At 44.8% G+C, this 18,369-nt stretch overlaps 1 protein-coding gene across 1 annotated transcript in view; it reads left to right on the top strand.

Annotated features, from left to right (window-relative positions):
• gpc3 (glypican 3) overlaps positions 1–18,369 on the top strand; it is a 414,131-nt gene that overhangs the window by 228,788 nt on the left and 166,974 nt on the right. The window contains exon 4 of the mRNA XM_079556226.1: positions 11,655–11,913. Within this exon, the coding sequence (XP_079412352.1) occupies positions 11,655–11,913 (259 nt within the window). The remainder of the gene's footprint in view (positions 1–11,654; positions 11,914–18,369) is intronic.

The raw sequence follows: 18,369 nt of genomic DNA, 5'->3' as shown, positions 1-18,369 counted from the left end.
CTCCGCCGCTGCATAGCTTATACCAGTGGTTCTCAACCGGGGGGTCGGGACCTCCAAGGGGGTCACGAGACAAAGTTGGGGGGTCGCCAGCTCATTTAGATAAAATATACATATTTTCATTACAACATAATCTGATGTTTTATTGTAGCATGTGTTGCTATTTTACCAGAGTGCCATTGTTTGTTCGTAGTTTGATGAATTTTATTTCAGCCATTTGTTTTTTTTCTGTATATTTAAGAATTATGTAGGCTAACGTTCCTATTTCCCACGGTGTGACCCGGGCGGGGGGTCACGAACCTCTTTACCTCGTTGCGGCTCCAAAAGGTTGAGACCCACTGGCTTATACAACCACGAAGCTGATGCTGCTCAAATATAAGTTATTTTAAATGCAAAATGGTTAAAATTAGTCTATGGACACAGACATTTATATGGTTAGTCTGGTGTTATAAGTGATTTGCCTCAGGTGCTCTGTGGAGCGGGTCACACTGTTTTTATTGCAGGCTAGCTGATACCATAGAAATGCGCTAGCCTTGCACTAGCCTAGCGCCACGAAACTCTTCAAATATAAGAACACTCTGGATAACTAGGAAATGAAGCCCTATGTCAAAAATCCTGAAATATCCCTTTAACAATACGAAGCTGCCCCAAAGTAAGTAAGGTTCATGTTTGTGTAGATCTCAGTTGTGTCAGTCTTCCTTGTAGACGAAGGTTCTTGAGCCGCTGTCTGTAGTGTAAGTGTTGATTGTTTTGCCTTTCATCATCCATGAAGCTTCGTCAGCAGCAAAAAGTTCTAAAACTTTCACAGTGAACACAGAGCCAGCTCAGGTAATGTGTGCGTCCACATGGATCCACTCAGGTCTGTGAACAAAGACTCCGCTGGTAAATAAGAAACTTCGCAACGGATTTACGATCTACAGAAGAGACGAGGAGGTGAATTTATTCTTCAGACTCAAAGCAGAAAAACTGTCAGTGTGACTTTTACTCTCAGTCCAAAAACACAGACTGAATGTGTTTTTCTCCGTGTCGCCTGTGGCCATAGGACAGAGCAGAGGATTGTGCAGTAAAGGGAATTATAAGGTCAGTAGTTTATGGATAACAGATACACCACTGGCGCTGTGATGTCATCAATTCAGGAAAAGTTGCGGAGACGGCGAAGCAAAGAAGCCCCGTAAACAGTGTTTCGTTTTGAGATCTTTCCACTCTGGGACCTAGTTTGGAAAACGTTTATTTAGGGCTGGGCAAAAAATCGAAGTAGTTCAATTAATTAATGCTTTTAAAAACAGACAATTTGGAAAATGACTAAAGCGACAATCTGATGATCTCTTCCGCTTCACAAAGGCCACGTGTTGTGTTTTAAGAGGAGGCGCTGGAGTTTTCTTTCCCACTTTCCTCCGGTCTGCTCCTGTGCCTTTCTCTCACTCTGCTCTGAGCGCACCATTTAGCTCCGCCCCTTTCCTTTAGTCTCCATGGAGACGGTTGTTAATGTAGCATGTATGATTAAATATACTGGTTCAATTGGGCTGGACCAGAAGCTAGATCCGCTCATGGAGGTGTAGGTGCAGAAACAATACACAGAGCCTTATTGCGTTTACGTGATCAACCTTATTAAGTGGAAAAACGGGTATTTACAAAATGTACATATTTACATTCCTGCAGGAGCACATAGACAAACTATGGTATAGAAGTACAATGTGTTTTCATTACTTAGACAGCATGGTTATTTCAACAAACAACAACCAGCATCAAACAAAACAAAACAAAAATAGGTCAGTCCAAAAAACCCCAAAACGCGTCGTTCCCACCTAACCGACACTACGTCCACAATAAGTTTGAATTCTTACTCCATTACAAAGAATGGCTTAGTGTCCATTGGGGTTATTTCCAAGTGTGAGTTAGTCCATACGCGTTAACAGTTCAGTTCGTGTGGACGCGGAAGGCGGAGAAGGAAAAGGTGGGAGAGGACTGCGCCACAACGGCTCCTACCAGACCGCAGAAGAGGTTTGGGTTGTTTCTCCGGGCTCTAGGCTCAGCTCGCCATCACAAGTGGACTCGACAGGGCAACTGGTCTGTTCGGATAAACAGGACCAAATCAATACAACATCGTAAACATCGCAAACGCACGCTAGCTAGACTTTTTTTCTTCTTCCAGTGTACACACAACATGGGTCTCAAAACACCTACAAAGTGTGTTGCGCACACACATAAACATTACAGGTATCAAACATGACAGTTTCAAAACAAGGCAATGCGCTACATCAAAACAACACATTGATGCATCAACTCACCGATTTCCACTCAATAATCTGTCCCACAGCGAGAACCCCAGCGTCTACGGCGGCGGTTAGCGGACTTCTACAGGCGTGGAATGTACAACGAAGGTTTAGTTTTAAATCAACGAGAACTACAGCGAAGTAGAGCGAGTTTACGAACCTGTTGCAGCCGTCCTGTTGCTTCTCTCCCACCTTCTGCCGGAGAGAAGAAACAGGAAGCTTGTATAGGGGCCCTACTGTGATGTGATTGGCTACGGACATCTCGCGAGGGAAAAAGGTGCGCGCGGGTGTGGTCACGTGTTGCGGCCACGGCAGACTAGAAATTTCATATTTAATTTTATTCTAAAAAGGCACGATTTTATGTGGGTTACATCCTCCCGGCCTAAAATCTTGCACGTCCCGTTGCATGGTAAAAGAGTTGGACTACGTGAAAAAGGTCAGTAGACTATTAGTAACGACTGGCTACTAACGCGTCAGACAAACTCTGTAACATTGTTTGAACAACGGAAATCAACGGATTACCACGGGAAACATACTGTAATCTTTTAGGTGGTGCTCTATGTCGTACTGAACGTCTGAGAGTAACGTCACCTACGTCAATGTCATCGTCGGGTTGCTCGAGAGGATTCAGTTCTTCAGGAGGATCGTCGGCAAGTATCTCGTCAGGTTCAGGTAAGTTGGTAGGTATGTCAAGTAAGTCATTGTCATTTTCAGGTTGGGTTTCGACAGGTTCAGCTTCAACAGTTTCTGGTAAGTTTTCCACCTCAGACTCGGACTCCTCGCTGCTGGACTCGACCACTGAAGATTGAGTACTGGACAGAGACGGTGCTGCTTCGGCTTGGTTTTCCAATTCCACTGGAGGATACGGTAACAGTGCATTTTGGCTCTCCCGTCCAAGGGGTGAACATGGAACAGGCATGTGATGTTTCTCCACTGTAAACTGCATCGTAGGTGGACTGGGATTGAAGGAGACCACACTCTCATTGTCATCATCTTCAACAGGAGTGTCTGTGGAAAGTTCTGGGTTTTTACTCTGCTGCCGAGTTCTGGGTTTACAGACAGGTGAGTTACCGACCGATGGCATGTCCTCGTCACTGTCCTTAAGTAGACCACAGGGAAGGAGAAGGTCTCGATGCAGAGTCCGCGTTGGTCCATCACTACTCTCTGGCTTGACCTTATAAACCGGAAGGTTTCCAGCTCGGTGGATCACCACATAAACCCCCTGCTCCCACTTGTCGGAGAGTTTGTGCTTCCCACGAAGGCGGACGTTTCTCACGAGAACTTTGTCTCCTGGTTCCAGCGCTGATGGAATCACACGTTTGTCAAACCGAGCTTTGTTTCGGTCAGCAGTCTTTGTTGCATTTTTGGAAGCAATTCTGAAGCTTTCCTCCAACCTGGATTTGAGAGTTGTAATATATTGCGAATGGTTCTTGTTCTGGGTTTCACGCACAGGGAGGTTGAATGCAAGGTCCACAGGTAAGCGAGGTGTTCTTCCAAACATGAGTTCGTAGGGGCTGAATCCTGTGACCTCGTTTCGAGTGCAATTGTAGGCGTGAACCAGTGGTTTTACATGTTCTTTCCATCTGGATTTCTTCTTTTGTTCGAGAGTCCCCAGCATAGCCAACAGTGTCCGGTTGAAACGTTCCACTGGATTTCCCCTCGGGTGGTAGGGTGTTGTGCGACTTTTTCGTATCCCAGCAACTTCACACAGCTCCTTTATCAGCTTTGATTCAAAATCCTGACCTTGATCAGTGTGAATCCGCTCCGGTATGCCATAATAGATGATGTAATTCTCCCATAAACATTTCGCCACAGTTTTCGCTTTTTGATTGGGTGTGGGGATGGCAACGGCGAATTTGGTGAAATGATCCGTCAGGACTAGGATGTCACGAGTATTGCTGGAATCCGGTTCGAGGCTTAAGAAATCCATGCATAGGAGTTCAAGTGGTCGGGAAGTTGTGATGCTGACGAGTGGGGCAGCTCTCTCTGGCAATGCTTTCCTCCGCACACACCGGCCACAGGTCTTTATCTTCTGCTCCACATCTACTGCCATTTTGGGCCAATAGAACCGTGTGCGAACTAGATCGAGTGTACGTTCGATCCCCATGTGGCCCATGTCATCATGGAGGCTTTTCAGGACCAGTGGACGTAACTCCTCCGGAACAATGAGTTGGTATGCGAGGTCGTCATTTTCCCTCCTCCTCCGGTATAATATCCCATCCATCAGCTCCAACTTGGACCACTCTCTGAGCAAGAGAGGCAGTTCAGGTAACTCCGTCCGAGCAGTGGGCGGGATCTTCTCCCCCGTTTCAAGCTGATGGATCAGCTCTCGAATGCAGGGATCAGCAAACTGCTTTCCTTTGATGTCGAGAGCAGGGATAACCGGAAGCTCGTTGCGGCCTTCAGAGCTGTAACTGTCAGGGATGGCATCAGCTGCGATTGACAGAGACTCGACGAGCGTGAGACCACTCTGTACCAGATGACTTTGACAGACGGCACGTACAACATCCTCCGAGACAGCATCCGAATCTGCAGTGTGCTGGGAGATGAACTGGTGGATAACTTCATGGTCTTTAGGAGAGTCATCGTTGGAACACAGGTGAGGACGTCGTGAGAGGAAATCAGCATCAAAATTTTGCTTTCCAGCCCGGTACAGCAACTTAAACGAATACGTGGACAAAGCAGCCAACCAGCGGTGTCCTGTCGCATCCAACTTTGCTGAGGTTAGGATGTAGGTCAGCGGGTTGCTGTCGGTGACCACGGTAAAGTCTGCTCCATACAGGAAATCTTGAAACTTCTCCGTCACACTCCATTTAAGGGCGAGAAATTCCAATTTGTGGGCTGGGTAACGACTCTCACTTTGAGAAAGTCCACGGCTGGCGTAGGCTATCACTCGCAAGCTGCCCTCTTGTTCCTGGTATAGTGCAGCTCCAAGCCCCGTCACGCTGGCATCAGTGTGGAGGATGTACGGACGAGAGGGGTCTGCAAACCCGAGCACTGGAGCAGTTGTTAGATTCTCAATCAATGTCTCAAAAGCACACTGGCAGGTGGAACTCCACCGTTCTCCAAACGGTTGGTTTGGACTGTAGAATGGCATTTTGCTGGCTTTTGTAGTCTTTGACTTGCGGGCAGGTGCATATCCCCGAGTCAGGTCATTGAGTGGCTTGGCTATGACGGAGTAATGTTTGATGAATCGGCGGTAATATCCTGCAAAACCCAGGAAGGATCTCAGTTGCTTCAAGGTTGTTGGAACCGGCCAGGTTTTTATTGTTTCAATCTTCTCTGGGTCTGTCTGAACACCGCTCTCCGATACAATGTGGCCCAGGTAGCGAACAGATTTCTGGAAAAGTCTACACTTCTCAGGTGACAACTTCAGCCCGTATTCTCGTAGTCTGTTCAGGACTCTCAAAAGCCGACGCTCGTGCTCCTCCAAAGTGTCCGAAAATATGATCAAATCATCTAAGAACACCAGCACTTCTCTCAGATGAAGATCACCCATGCAGCGTTCCATCAAGCGTTGGAATGTGCTCGGCGCATTGGTGACACCTTGAGGCATTCTGTTAAACTCCCAAAATCCGAGGGGAGTGACAAAGGCAGTCTTCGGCTTATCTTCTTCACACATCTCGATCTGATAATAACCAGACTTTAGGTCGAGGACCGAGAACCATTTGGACCCGGAAAGGGCTGAAAACGACTCTTCGAGGTTGGGTAACGGGTATGCATCCTTTATCGTTTGCAAGTTCAGCTTACGATAATCGATGCACAATCTGACATCCCCGTTCTTCTTTCTAACGACCACGACAGGCGAAGCAAAAGGAGCTGATGACTCCCGTATCACACCGACCTCCAGAAGCTCCCGTAGATGGCGACGGACAGCCTCATAGTCCTGGGGATGGATTGGTCGGGCGCGCTGCTTGAATGGTGTACTGTCGTGAAGTGGGATGTTATGCTTGACCGCAGACGTGCATCCAAAATCCAGATCGTGCTGTGAGAATACATCAGAGATCTTTTCGAGTTTCTCCGTGACCCGCTTCTTCCACTCAGATGACAGCGGCGAATCCCCAAACATTAGATTCAGGTTGGATGGTTCCGGAACTGACGGCTGGGTCACATGATGTTCAGAGAGGATGCAGTGGTACGACTCCAGATCAGCGATGACACTGAAGGGTGGAATAAATGTGTCTTGCTCTGACTCATTTGTGATGACCACTGGCACCTTGTATGGAGGGAGAGCCGGAAGAGTTACAAGGCAACTGCTGACACACAAGCCACCGGGTAAGGCGGAAGCAGGATGTTGCATGAGGACGCTGGGGCTGTACGGTGGAGTGGAGACTTTCGCAGAGCCCTCGATCACAATCGTGTGGCCGGCCGGAACACACACTGGGGTCTTGCTGAGAAGTCTTACGGCTCCGATGTTGCCCTGGTCTCTCTGCTGGTGTGACAGCTGTAGAGTCTTCAGAACGGCTCTATACCCGTTGGCAGCGGGTTGGAATGTGGAGTGTTCGCCAAGATACTGTTCATAGAGTGGCTCTAAAGTGTTCATGCCGATGAGAACCGTCGCTAAGACAGCAGGGTGTGTATCTGGGACCACGAGAGCGAGTGTTGAAATGTCATAGCTTTCACCAACAAAGTCTTTGGAAAACTTCACAGATATTTTGACATAGCCGAGATAAGGGACGTTTTGACCAGCGGCACCCTCAACTTGCAACAGATCGTGAAGTGGCTGTATCGGTTGGGCATGCAAATGTTCATTATAAAAGGATACAGGTATGGTGGTTACCTGTGATCCAGTGTCGAGCAGGCAATGACAGGTGTGACCTGAGATGCTAACTTCCGCGGTGCATCTCGATCCAATCAGCCCACAAGGCAGCTTTGTTGTTGGCCCGGGGCTGGACGGCTGTAGGCCTGCACATTGGACAGCTCTCTTCCTCTTCTCTGCGGGACAGTGTGGGTCCGGCACAGCTCCTGTGTGTCCCACGACAGGAACTGAGTCTAGTTTAAATGTTCGTGAGAAGATGGATTTTGTTTCTGCCATGCCTGTTTTCTGTCATTGAACTGTTTGCGCTTTGTGTTCACAAGTGCTTGGTTGGGACTGTTCTCACATTGTGGTCTTATGTGTCCGTCTTCACCACAGCAAAAGCAAAATCCAGGCTTTGGGTGGGACGCAGTCGGAGCAGCTCGTTTGTTCTGGTACCTTGGGATTGGAGCACCGGACTGTTGTGACTGGGACTTGGCGGCAGTTAACTCAGCCAGTTGCCGTTGCATCTCAGCCACCTGTTTTGTGAGCGCGGACAGAGCAGCACCAAGTCCTCGTTCCTCTTCGACTGCAAACTGCGCTTGTGAAGAGACTTTTTGCTTTGATGTCCCCAGATGCTGTTTCATCCGTTGCACTTTGCTAGCATCACGATCTTCCTCTGTTCTTAACAACAGCAGCAGTTCGGCAAACGAAGGAGGGTTGGCTTTTCGTTGTTTTAGCTGGAGCTCAGCAATGAGGGTGTTATCCCAGCATCCCCTGCAAAATTGGCTCAGCAGGTGCCGGTTTACATCACTGGGTTTAACTCCTCCCCGCTTTACCGCCAGGCCGAGGGTAACTTGCAGCCTCTGTAAATAAGCGGAAGCCTTCTCACCAGAGTCTTGCAGAGTGTCCATGAATTTGACATACAGCTCCTCTCCATCCTGTACTGTCCCATAAGCTGAGTCGAGGTGCTGGATGTAGGTTTCGGCAGGCAGGTCTGGACTGAGGTGTTTCACGACATCTGCAGCAGGCGGCAGCAGGCTGTCCAGGATTTGTCGCGACCTTTGGAATTCGGAAACAGCTGGGTCCTTGAGGATGACATCCACAGCAGAGCGCCACGTGTCGAAATCCACTTCATGTTGTGGACGGGGTGCTTTTCCAGAGAACATTCGCAATCTGTGAGATGAACGAACATTAATGTCATCACTTTTTACAATATGCTCCACAACATACCTCTGCACCTCTGGTGGATTCAAATCATTTGCAGACATGTGGACATTAGGTGCAGGCATTCGGGAAGGAGCAGTCATGGTTTGGATTGGTGGAGAAACCGCCATTTTGATTTTTGGTGGAGTGAGAGTGGCAGCCATTTTGACTTCTTCTGGTGCACCCTGTTCCTCTGTAGAGCTTTCAGTTTTAGCAGGGCGCAACTCGCCAACTTCTTCAGTGATTTGGGCCATCAGTTGCTGTAATACTTCTGTGAAATCTTGACCTGATAATTTAGCCACTTTCTTTAAGTCTGCTAAGTAGGTCTTAGTCTTTGCGCAACCAACATTTTCCGCATAAAGTTTAGATAAGCTTTTAACGCAATACTCGTTATCTTCAGTTTCAAAAGTATGCGGCAAAATTGGCCCCAATAATTCAAAAGGCGTACCAGTCTTAAATTCAACAACAAGCATATCATGGTATTCACTTGTGGGAGAATTTATTGGAAAAGATCGCTCTATCGCTCCATACTGAAGCAAGAAAAACTCCACCTCTTCAACGTCACATTTTGGATTACTACTCACGATCACCGCGTTTGGTATTTTAATCCCCAGCGATTCGAACACATCCATATTTGGCAACGAGTTGGTAAGACTGAACAAACAAAAATTTTGACCGCACAGTATTATTTACTACACCAAAACCTCCTGGCTAAGCTCGTCACTTTTAGTTATGTAGCATGTATGATTAAATATACTGGTTCAATTGGGCTGGACCAGAAGCTAGATCCGCTCATGGAGGTGTAGGTGCAGAAACAATACACAGAGCCTTATTGCGTTTACGTGATCAACCTTATTAAGTGGAAAAACGGGTATTTACAAAATGTACATATTTACATTCCTGCAGGAGCACATAGACAAACTATGGTATAGAAGTACAATGTGTTTTCATTACTTAGACAGCATGGTTATTTCAACAAACAACAACCAGCATCAAACAAAACAAAACAAAAATAGGTCAGTCCAAAAAACCCCAAAACGCGTCGTTCCCACCTAACCGACACTACGTCCACAATAAGTTTGAATTCTTACTCCATTACAAAGAATGGCTTAGTGTCCATTGGGGTTATTTCCAAGTGTGAGTTAGTCCATACGCGTTAACAGTTCAGTTCGTGTGGACGCGGAAGGCGGAGAAGGAAAAGGTGGGAGAGGACTGCGCCACAACGGCTCCTACCAGACCGCAGAAGAGGTTTGGGTTGTTTCTCCGGGCTCTAGGCTCAGCTCGCCATCACAAGTGGACTCGACAGGGCAACTGGTCTGTTCGGATAAACAGGACCAAATCAATACAACATCGTAAACATCGCAAACGCACGCTAGCTAGACTTTTTTTCTTCTTCCAGTGTACACACAACATGGGTCTCAAAACACCTACAAAGTGTGTTGCGCACACACATAAACATTACAGGTATCAAACATGACAGTTTCAAAACAAGGCAATGCGCTACATCAAAACAACACATTGATGCATCAACTCACCGATTTCCACTCAATAATCTGTCCCACAGCGAGAACCCCAGCGTCTACGGCGGCGGTTAGCGGACTTCTACAGGCGTGGAATGTACAACGAAGGTTTAGTTTTAAATCAACGAGAACTACAGCGAAGTAGAGCGAGTTTACGAACCTGTTGCAGCCGTCCTGTTGCTTCTCTCCCACCTTCTGCCGGAGAGAAGAAACAGGAAGCTTGTATAGGGGCCCTACTGTGATGTGATTGGCTACGGACATCTCGCGAGGGAAAAAGGTGCGCGCGGGTGTGGTCACGTGTTGCGGCCACGGCAGACTAGAAATTTCATATTTAATTTTATTCTAAAAAGGCACGATTTTATGTGGGTTACATTAATCACAGCAGAGGCATGAAGAGGATTAAACTATGGCTGTGTCCGAATGTCCACACTATTCCCTATATAGTGACTATATAGTGACTATATAGTGACTATACAGTGGTCACGCCATGGGTGTCCGAATGTCCAGAGAGAAAAAAGTAGTCCACTCGAAATTTCCCACAATGCATCTGGAAAAGTAGTGAGCATCGATGGTCACTAAACGGGTCAATATAGACCACAATGCATTGCGAGAGTCGGAGAAGAGCCTGACAGCGACAGGTCTTTGAACTAAACAACACGACTGAAGTAAATCAGCTGTTTCAGTCGTGTGTTTGTGTTTCTCATGAATAAACGACCTAAATATAAACGGTTACGGTGAAAAGATGCTAACGTTAGCTGCTAACCTTTAGCTTGAGCTGTTAAATGACCGACAGCTTCTTCTCGAATAATCCAAGCCATTCATGTAAAATCCATGTGAAGTAAAAGCGTATCTGACTCATATTTATCCATACATATTCCACTGTCTCTGAGTCTGGTTGGTCTTTATCGCAGAAATACTTTATTCCCGGAGTTTCGCAAACTTTTAGCAGATGCAGTCTCTCAATCTGCTGGCGCTTCGGACACCGGGCTCTGACCGACTTTCGGCACGTCTTTTGAGCTCACGCTGGGGAGATTTTTTTTTCTTTCCTTTTTTTGGTGATGATAGTAACGCCTGTAAAAGTGACAAAACAGTCGTTCTGTTTCATAAAATAAACGTTTGTAACAATAAATAAATTCCGATTAAAAAAATAAAAAAATAGCCAACAGAATCAGTGACTATATAGTGACTATATAGTGCGGGCCTATGTAGTGAATGAGGGGTTAGGGAATAGTGTGGACATTCGGATACAGCCTAAAACACTTTTGAAAACTCCGTGGCTTATGAAAAGGTTTTACTTTTGAGAGCAGACAAGGAATATCTAAAACCGAAATAAAGGGTTATGTTTTCTTAATGGGCCTAATTGTAGCTACATTATGAAATATTAATGAGCAGAACTCTGAGCAGTTTCTTCATATGAAAGATCAGGAGACTTTTTAAAGTCTATTTCAAATAAAATCCATTAAAATTGTCCAAAGTGAGTAAAAAAGTTTTATTTTTTGGCCATATCGCTCAGCCCTACGTTCGTTCACAGACGCCTAAATGCTGGTTTAGTGTGGATGATGCCCGGGATTGATAGAATATCGGTTTAGTCCTGAGCTTGACTTTGTGTGGATGTGGCTTTGGCTGTATTACAATTATACTACATTTCTAACTTGTGTGTTTTCACTGTGACAGGATCAAGCTGTCTACTATAAAATGTCATCCTTTTTGAATGATGTAAACGGGAGCCCTTCCAGATAATACTTATGTTTCGCACTGAAATATCAATGTAATAAGATCTACGTCTGACAATTTGTGCCAATTTAGTAAGAAACCTGGAGCCAACAGAAATTGGTCTCATTTGCCCTTCAGGCCATAATCTGAACACCCCTGAAACGGGACCTTTAATGCTGCCAATTATCTGACACGGGTATTGTGTTCCAGGTTGTGGTACTGCCCGCACTGCCAGGGACAACTGGAGCCGGCGGCCTGTAAAGGACTGTGCCAGGTGGTGATGCAGGGCTGCCTAGGGGGCGCCATGGAGGTGCAGCCACACTGGAGCACATATGTGGAGGGTTTGGGGAAACTGGCCGGAGCCATGAGAGCAGAGCAGGACATGGAGGCCGTGGTGCTGAGGCTGCCAGCCATCATCAGACTGTCCCTGAAACACGTGGTCAACGCCAAGACCAGGATCACGGCACTGGTGAGTTCGTTACTTTTAGAAAACAAACAGGTCAGTGCGGGAAACGAGGCTGCATTCTCTGAAGACATACTTTGACAGTGTTACAATGTTGTTTCCTTGTCCAAAACTTACCGGCAGCAGCACTACGGATTCTTTATTCTCAGTGTTGATACCCCTGATACTTGAAGAGCCTTGACTGTTCTATGTGTAATTTCGAGACTGTCCTCCAACAGAAAACGACACAAGTGGTCGTTTGTCTTATCCCTTAATTACGACCATATAAGACGTTTACTAAAACAGCGCCCCCAAGCTCCCATTGAGGGGATGTACATTACATTTAACCCAATTCAGAAACGACTTTATTTTACGTAGTGTTTTGCGATGACGATTCCAAAACACAAACGCAAAGAAATAAATCACAAACTGGCAAAATGAGCCCCACATGCGATAAGTAAAGCCGTCCCAGGTCTTCAGCCCCGCCACACCTGTGGAGGAACTGAACGTCCAGCGGTGCCAAAGGCTCTCCAAGCGCGCTCTGCGCTATTACGCATCACACCTCCCCAACCGCAGCAGCGGCTACAGGTCACCACTCTCATCATTTATTATATTATATGTGTGAGCTATAGGTTATCGCCACAACTCACCATTGACGCCTTCGTTTCTTCTCCTCCATATGCGTCACTGCCAACTCCATAAACTCTCCTGTCACTTCCATCTCTGTCCCCAAACGTCCTCGTGTCTCAGACTCCGTGTCTCCCGTACGTCCGGTTGTCCGGTGACCGCGGCGAGCCTCGGATCCGCCCCGGGTTCCAGTGCGCATGATGCAGGGAAACACCGCTGTCATCACGACAAAGTCGGGCCTCGGCTCCGCTGCTGTTCTCCACAAAGTCCCGCATCTCTGTCAGAGTTCCTCTTGAGAACGAGCTCCAAATGTCCTGATCAAACTGATGTGGTTCATTTCTCCGCAGTTTCGTCATTTAAGGATAAAAATATAAAACATTACAGCTGTGTTTAGCTCGCGGGTTTTTCCAACTAGATTTGACGGACACTCGCTCTGTCCAATGAAAACACGTGAATCAGCTCGAGGGCGTTTGGGCAGGTGAGCCTGCGCTCTGATTGGCTGAAGGGTCTGTACGTCATATCCAGTAATATTTGTTAATAATTAGCATCATTATATTATAAACAATCTGAAATAAACTGTTGTAGAGCATTTCCTTTGATGCCTGTGATTTATATGGACTAAAGCAGGATTTAACCCTATAGCAAAAGGTGCACAGGACGGAAGAAAAAAGAAAGGGGTTTATGTGTTTGATTTGATTTATTTATTTATACATTTCTTATTATCTACTACTTATGCATTTATATATTTACTGCAGCAATAACTATTCTTTCTGGGATCCATTTATTTATATTTTTAATTGTTATTTGAGTTTTTTACTCATACTCAAGTAATATTATTTTGAAGTAGTATCTGTACTCGAGTGTATGGTTCTCTTTTTACTGAGTAAATCTGCAAGCGGCAAACTGAAGAAAAAAATGAAAATGAATCAAAGCACAATGAATCTAAACCTGTATTAATTTTCTTGTGTCTTATCAAAAGAATTGTGATTTATTTTTTTCTGGGGTATTTTTTACACATATCAGAATTTTCAACATTGTTTTATGTTTTTTCTCTGCTTTATCAACACTAAACCTTAATTAGACAAACATTTACTCAGGAGTTATGATAAAATTAAGAAACAAAAACATAATTCTTATAGTTTTCATCATGTCACGTTTCATCTGGACCGTGAGGGTTCGCACATCCATGTGGTGCATGTGTGTGTTGGTTGATCATATGTGATGTCAGTGGAGCCACAGGAGGAGCCACAGGAGGAGCCACAGCCACATGTGGATCATCAGTGTTAAGTCATGTAACATAAAAGTGAGTGTGGACATTTGACCATCTCAGTGTCGTACACTGGCTCACAAAGGAACCTAAAGAACTGGACACAATTGGACTGTCCAGAACTCCATGAAGCACATCTGTTCCTGCAGCTGTTCATTAGATGTTTACATCATAGGGAATGATGATGATGTTCCTCTGCACAAAACAGATCAGAAATAATGCATCCTCCTCATATGTTACTATTTGATAAAGTCATGTTTACATTTCTATATTTTATTAAAAGACACTTGACAGTCGTCTGTATGATTTACATGATGGCGGCACATGTGGCTGAGTGGTTAGTGCTCTGGCCTCTCAGCAAGAGGGTCCTGGGTTAAATTCCCGTTCAGTGTGGAGTTCATCTGCACCCCAAAGATATAATAAGATAAGATAAACGTCTTTAGCCCCAGAGGGGATTTGTCTTTTTTCTTAGCGACAGAGCCGCTCATCTGCGCACACACATTCAGACATGACAAAACATTCACACTGAACACAAAGTGCCACATCTGCAGTGTCTGTATTACATTTGCTTTAAACATAAAACATGTGCATTAGGTGAATCCTCCTGCAGGTGATTCTGACCATCAGCCCGGCTCCACATCTGGAGATGGTCCCCAGATGCTCCACGCTCCTGCCCACTGCTCCTGACGGGTCGCCTCAGTCGAAGGAGGGGCCAAATGCAGAGACACATTTTGTAATGACACATAAATGATCATAACCTTTAATCTGCATCATGTGTTTAGCTCATTATGTCATAGAAACACATATGGGTAGAATGATTATTATGACCAAGACATTTATTTTGAATAGAAAAATAATAAAATGTGTAACATTGTTCATATAAATCACAGGCATCAGAGGAAATGCTTTACAACCGTTTATTTCAGATTGTTTATAATATAATGATGCTAATTATTAACAAATATTACTGGATATGACGTACAGACCCTTCAGCCAATCAGAGCGCAGGCTCACCTGCCCAAACGCCCTCGAGCTGATTCACGTGTTTTCATTGGACAGAGCGAGTGTCCGTCAAATCTAGTTGGAAAAACCCGCGAGCTAAACACAGCTGTAATGTTTTATATTTTTATCCTTAAATGACGAAACTGCGGAGAAATGAACCACATCAGTTTGATCAGGACATTTGGAGCTCGTTCTCAAGAGGAACTCTGACAGAGATGCGGGACTTTGTGGAGAACAGCAGCGGAGCCGAGGCCCGACTTTGTCGGGATGACAGCGGTGTTTCCCTGCATCATGCGCACTGGAACCCGGGGCGGATCCGAGGCTCGCCGCGGTCACCGGACAACCGGACGTACGGGAGACACGGAGTCTGAGACACGAGGACGTTTGGGGACAGAGATGGAAGTGACAGGAGAGTTTATGGAGTTGGCAGTGACGCATATGGAGGAGAAGACACGAAGGTGTCAATGGTGAGTTGTGGCGATAACCTATAGCTCACACATATAATGTAATAAATGATGAGAGTGGTGACCTGTAGCCGCTGCTGCGGTTGGGGAGGTGTGATGCGTAATAGCGCAGAGCGCGCTTGGAGAGCCTTTGGCACCGCTGGACGTTCAGTTCCTCCACAGGTGTGGCGGGGCTGAAGACCTGGGACGGCTTTACTTATTGCATGTGGGGCTCATTTTGCCAGTTTGTGATTTATTTCTTTGCGTTTGTGTTTTGGAATCGTCATCGCAAAACACTACGTAAAATAAAGTCGTTTCTGAATTGGGTTAAATGTAATGTACATCCCCTCAATGGGAGCTTGGGGGCGCTGTTTTAGTAAACGTCTTATATGGTCGTAATTAAGGGATAAGACAAACGACCACTTGTGTCGTATGGATTTGGAGGACTTGTTGGTAATTTCTACTTTTCCAACCAGAGGGAGGTCTCGGTCAATTTGAAATCCTGACCAGCCCAGTCTTTCCCTCTTCTTCTGTGTTTTCTCTAAGGCGAGACACTTTAGGTGAAAGTATTGATTTTTCACGCAGTGGTCGAAGTGGAGATTTTTATCTATTTTCCTCCCTTTACATCTTAGTTTTCATGTCAGATATAAAAATGACAAAACTCACCCCGCATGATGTTTATTTTATGATGTTTTGTCCGTTTGTGACAAAACAAATGTGATGAAAAGGCAACAAAAACATGACAAAAACACGGACAAAAAAAACTACAAAAACGTGAGAAAAACACAACAAAAAATGATAGAAAAAATCATGAAAAAAACAACAAAAATATGACAAAAATGACGTGACAAAAAGTTTCCATCACTTTTGTAGGTCTTAGCTTTCAAATGAGGCGTTACATTGTTGCTCTCCAGTCGAGAAGCTTTTAGATTTGGGTAAAGCCCAGTATTAAAAAAACATGAATCTAAAAGGAATTCTGTGGAGTATGGTGTACCACAAGGTTATTATTTATTATTTATATTAATGATTTTGCTTCTGTTTCTACGACCACCTTTCCCGTTCTTTTTGCTGATGATACCAAAAAAAAAGTCGAACTGGGGAAAATGCACTCGTTAATGTTAAGGCGGGTGGTTAGAGGTTAAAATATGGATTTGTGGAAGTGTCACAACTAAGCTAATTTGGGCCAGGCTGGTCAGAGTCCAGGACTGTTTTTCAGTCCCAGTCCGCCCCTGCTCTGTACAAAACTTCAGGGCTGGTTTTCTCTGAATGAGGATCAGGCCGCACTCCAAACTTTCCATTCTTAGACTTAGCAATACTGAAGGTTTTTTCGGAGGGATTTTTTAATATCTTATTCCTGATTTATTCAGCTTTGAACCCCAAAAAAAACAGTCGGAATTTGAGTTTTTCTAGATTTTTTCACTGATGATTAGTTTATTGAAAAACTAAACAAGATATCTAAAATCCCCTCTGAAAAAATCTTAGTTACTAATACGTCAATAAAATAAAACCATACATTTTAATCTGGCTTAATCCATTATTTGCATTTCGTTATATATATATGAGCAATTTTGGCCATTTTCATGCACAAAATGCCTTATTTTTATATGAAAACATACAGTGACAGAAAAAAAAACAATGCATTTTTTTCTCTTTTTTTTTATCTATATCAGTAATGTTCAGCAAAAGTTTCAAATTGATATCTCTAAATTTATTTTTTTCCCCTATTCACCTGCAGATTCTCACCTTAAACCGATTATTTCACACTTTTAAACTCGTTACAAGGCCAGGAATCCCTGCATGGGTGAGCCTAAAGACTTTAATTCATGTTGACTGAAAGTAAAAAACACACAATATTAACACAGTTTATGGCACTGTTGAAAACATATTATGAATTATTAATGGGTAATGAGAAATTTATGGCTCATGTCGTGCAATCATATCCACTGTTTTGGCTTATTGCATCACATAAAAATCATTTCAAGGCTGTTTCCTTTTTTAATAGGGCAATAAATTCAGTTTTAAAATGTAATGTTTTTCGTCAAATGTTTGCAAAACACCATTAACTACTGGAAAACAGGCGCTCTCACAAAACTTCGAGCAACAATCCAGCGAGATGATGACAGAGGACTGAAGTGCTCTTGACTGCGCTCCAGCGGGGTTTATCTCTTACAACAAAGAAAAAAATAGGTCGTTGAAATTCTTATCTTACAAATGTGACATTATTGAGCTTTTAAACATATACCTTCCTCCAAAACATCTTCAATAATCCCGCATAAGGCGTGGTTTATTGCAAGCAGCACTGAGAGCTCTCCTATAGCAGCCTAACATCGCACGGCCTTGTGTTCTTCCTCAAGCATTAAAGGAAAAGGCCACTGTTTTTCCATTCTGAGATATGTTCTTACCTGGACTAAAGGTCAGCACACACTACACGACTTTTCTAGTCGTAAACGATTTTATATAGAACGGGGGGTCCACACTACACGACTGGATTCAGTGCGATTTTCGAACGTCTGGGGGTTCACACTTAACGACTGAGAATCGTAAGAGCGACACACGATTCTGACAAACAGCTGATGTTTTATAACACAGCGCGTCTGTCGTCTCTACGGCTTCCAAAATCCGCAAAGACAGGCCTGTGTTTGTGAGCGCGGGATAACGTGTGTGTCCCGATTGGTCAACGGTGTCAACAATGTCACAACAACGCAGCGTTAGCTTACTGCTACTACGAAGCTTCAACTTGGCTACAGTTCTGTCAAATGGAGATAAAAGTTGGCGACAGGAAGAAGCGGGACGTATTTCAGTGGATTTAATAAGAAAAGGAGACGGGTGTCAACCTCATGATGCCGGCGTTAGCGAGGTGAAGCTAAACAGTTCGTCTCCAAACACAGTAAGTGCCGCTAAACTCTGTTCGTGGTTGAAATGTAGCTGGAAAAGGTGGTTGTCGTGAACTTTTGGTGATATAAAGTTGTGCTGTTTCGTGTGTGGGGCTGTGGCCATGAAATGAGTTGTTTGTGCCGCTGGTTTAACAGAGAAGTGAAAAAAGGAGGCGCGGCGGTGTTTTTCTGTCTTTATATCTCTCTGTCATTCACATTCGGGGTAAAATCACCCACGTGTCTCGAGAATTAGAGCGAAATCGGGCATAAA

The sequence above is a fragment of the Gobius niger genome (genome assembly GCF_951799975.1).
Source record: "Gobius niger genome assembly, chromosome: 5".
In the NCBI taxonomy this organism is placed as follows: domain Eukaryota; kingdom Metazoa; phylum Chordata; class Actinopteri; order Gobiiformes; family Gobiidae; genus Gobius; species Gobius niger.
Note: the sequence above shows the minus strand (reverse complement) of the source record. Positions and strands in the feature narration are given on the sequence as shown.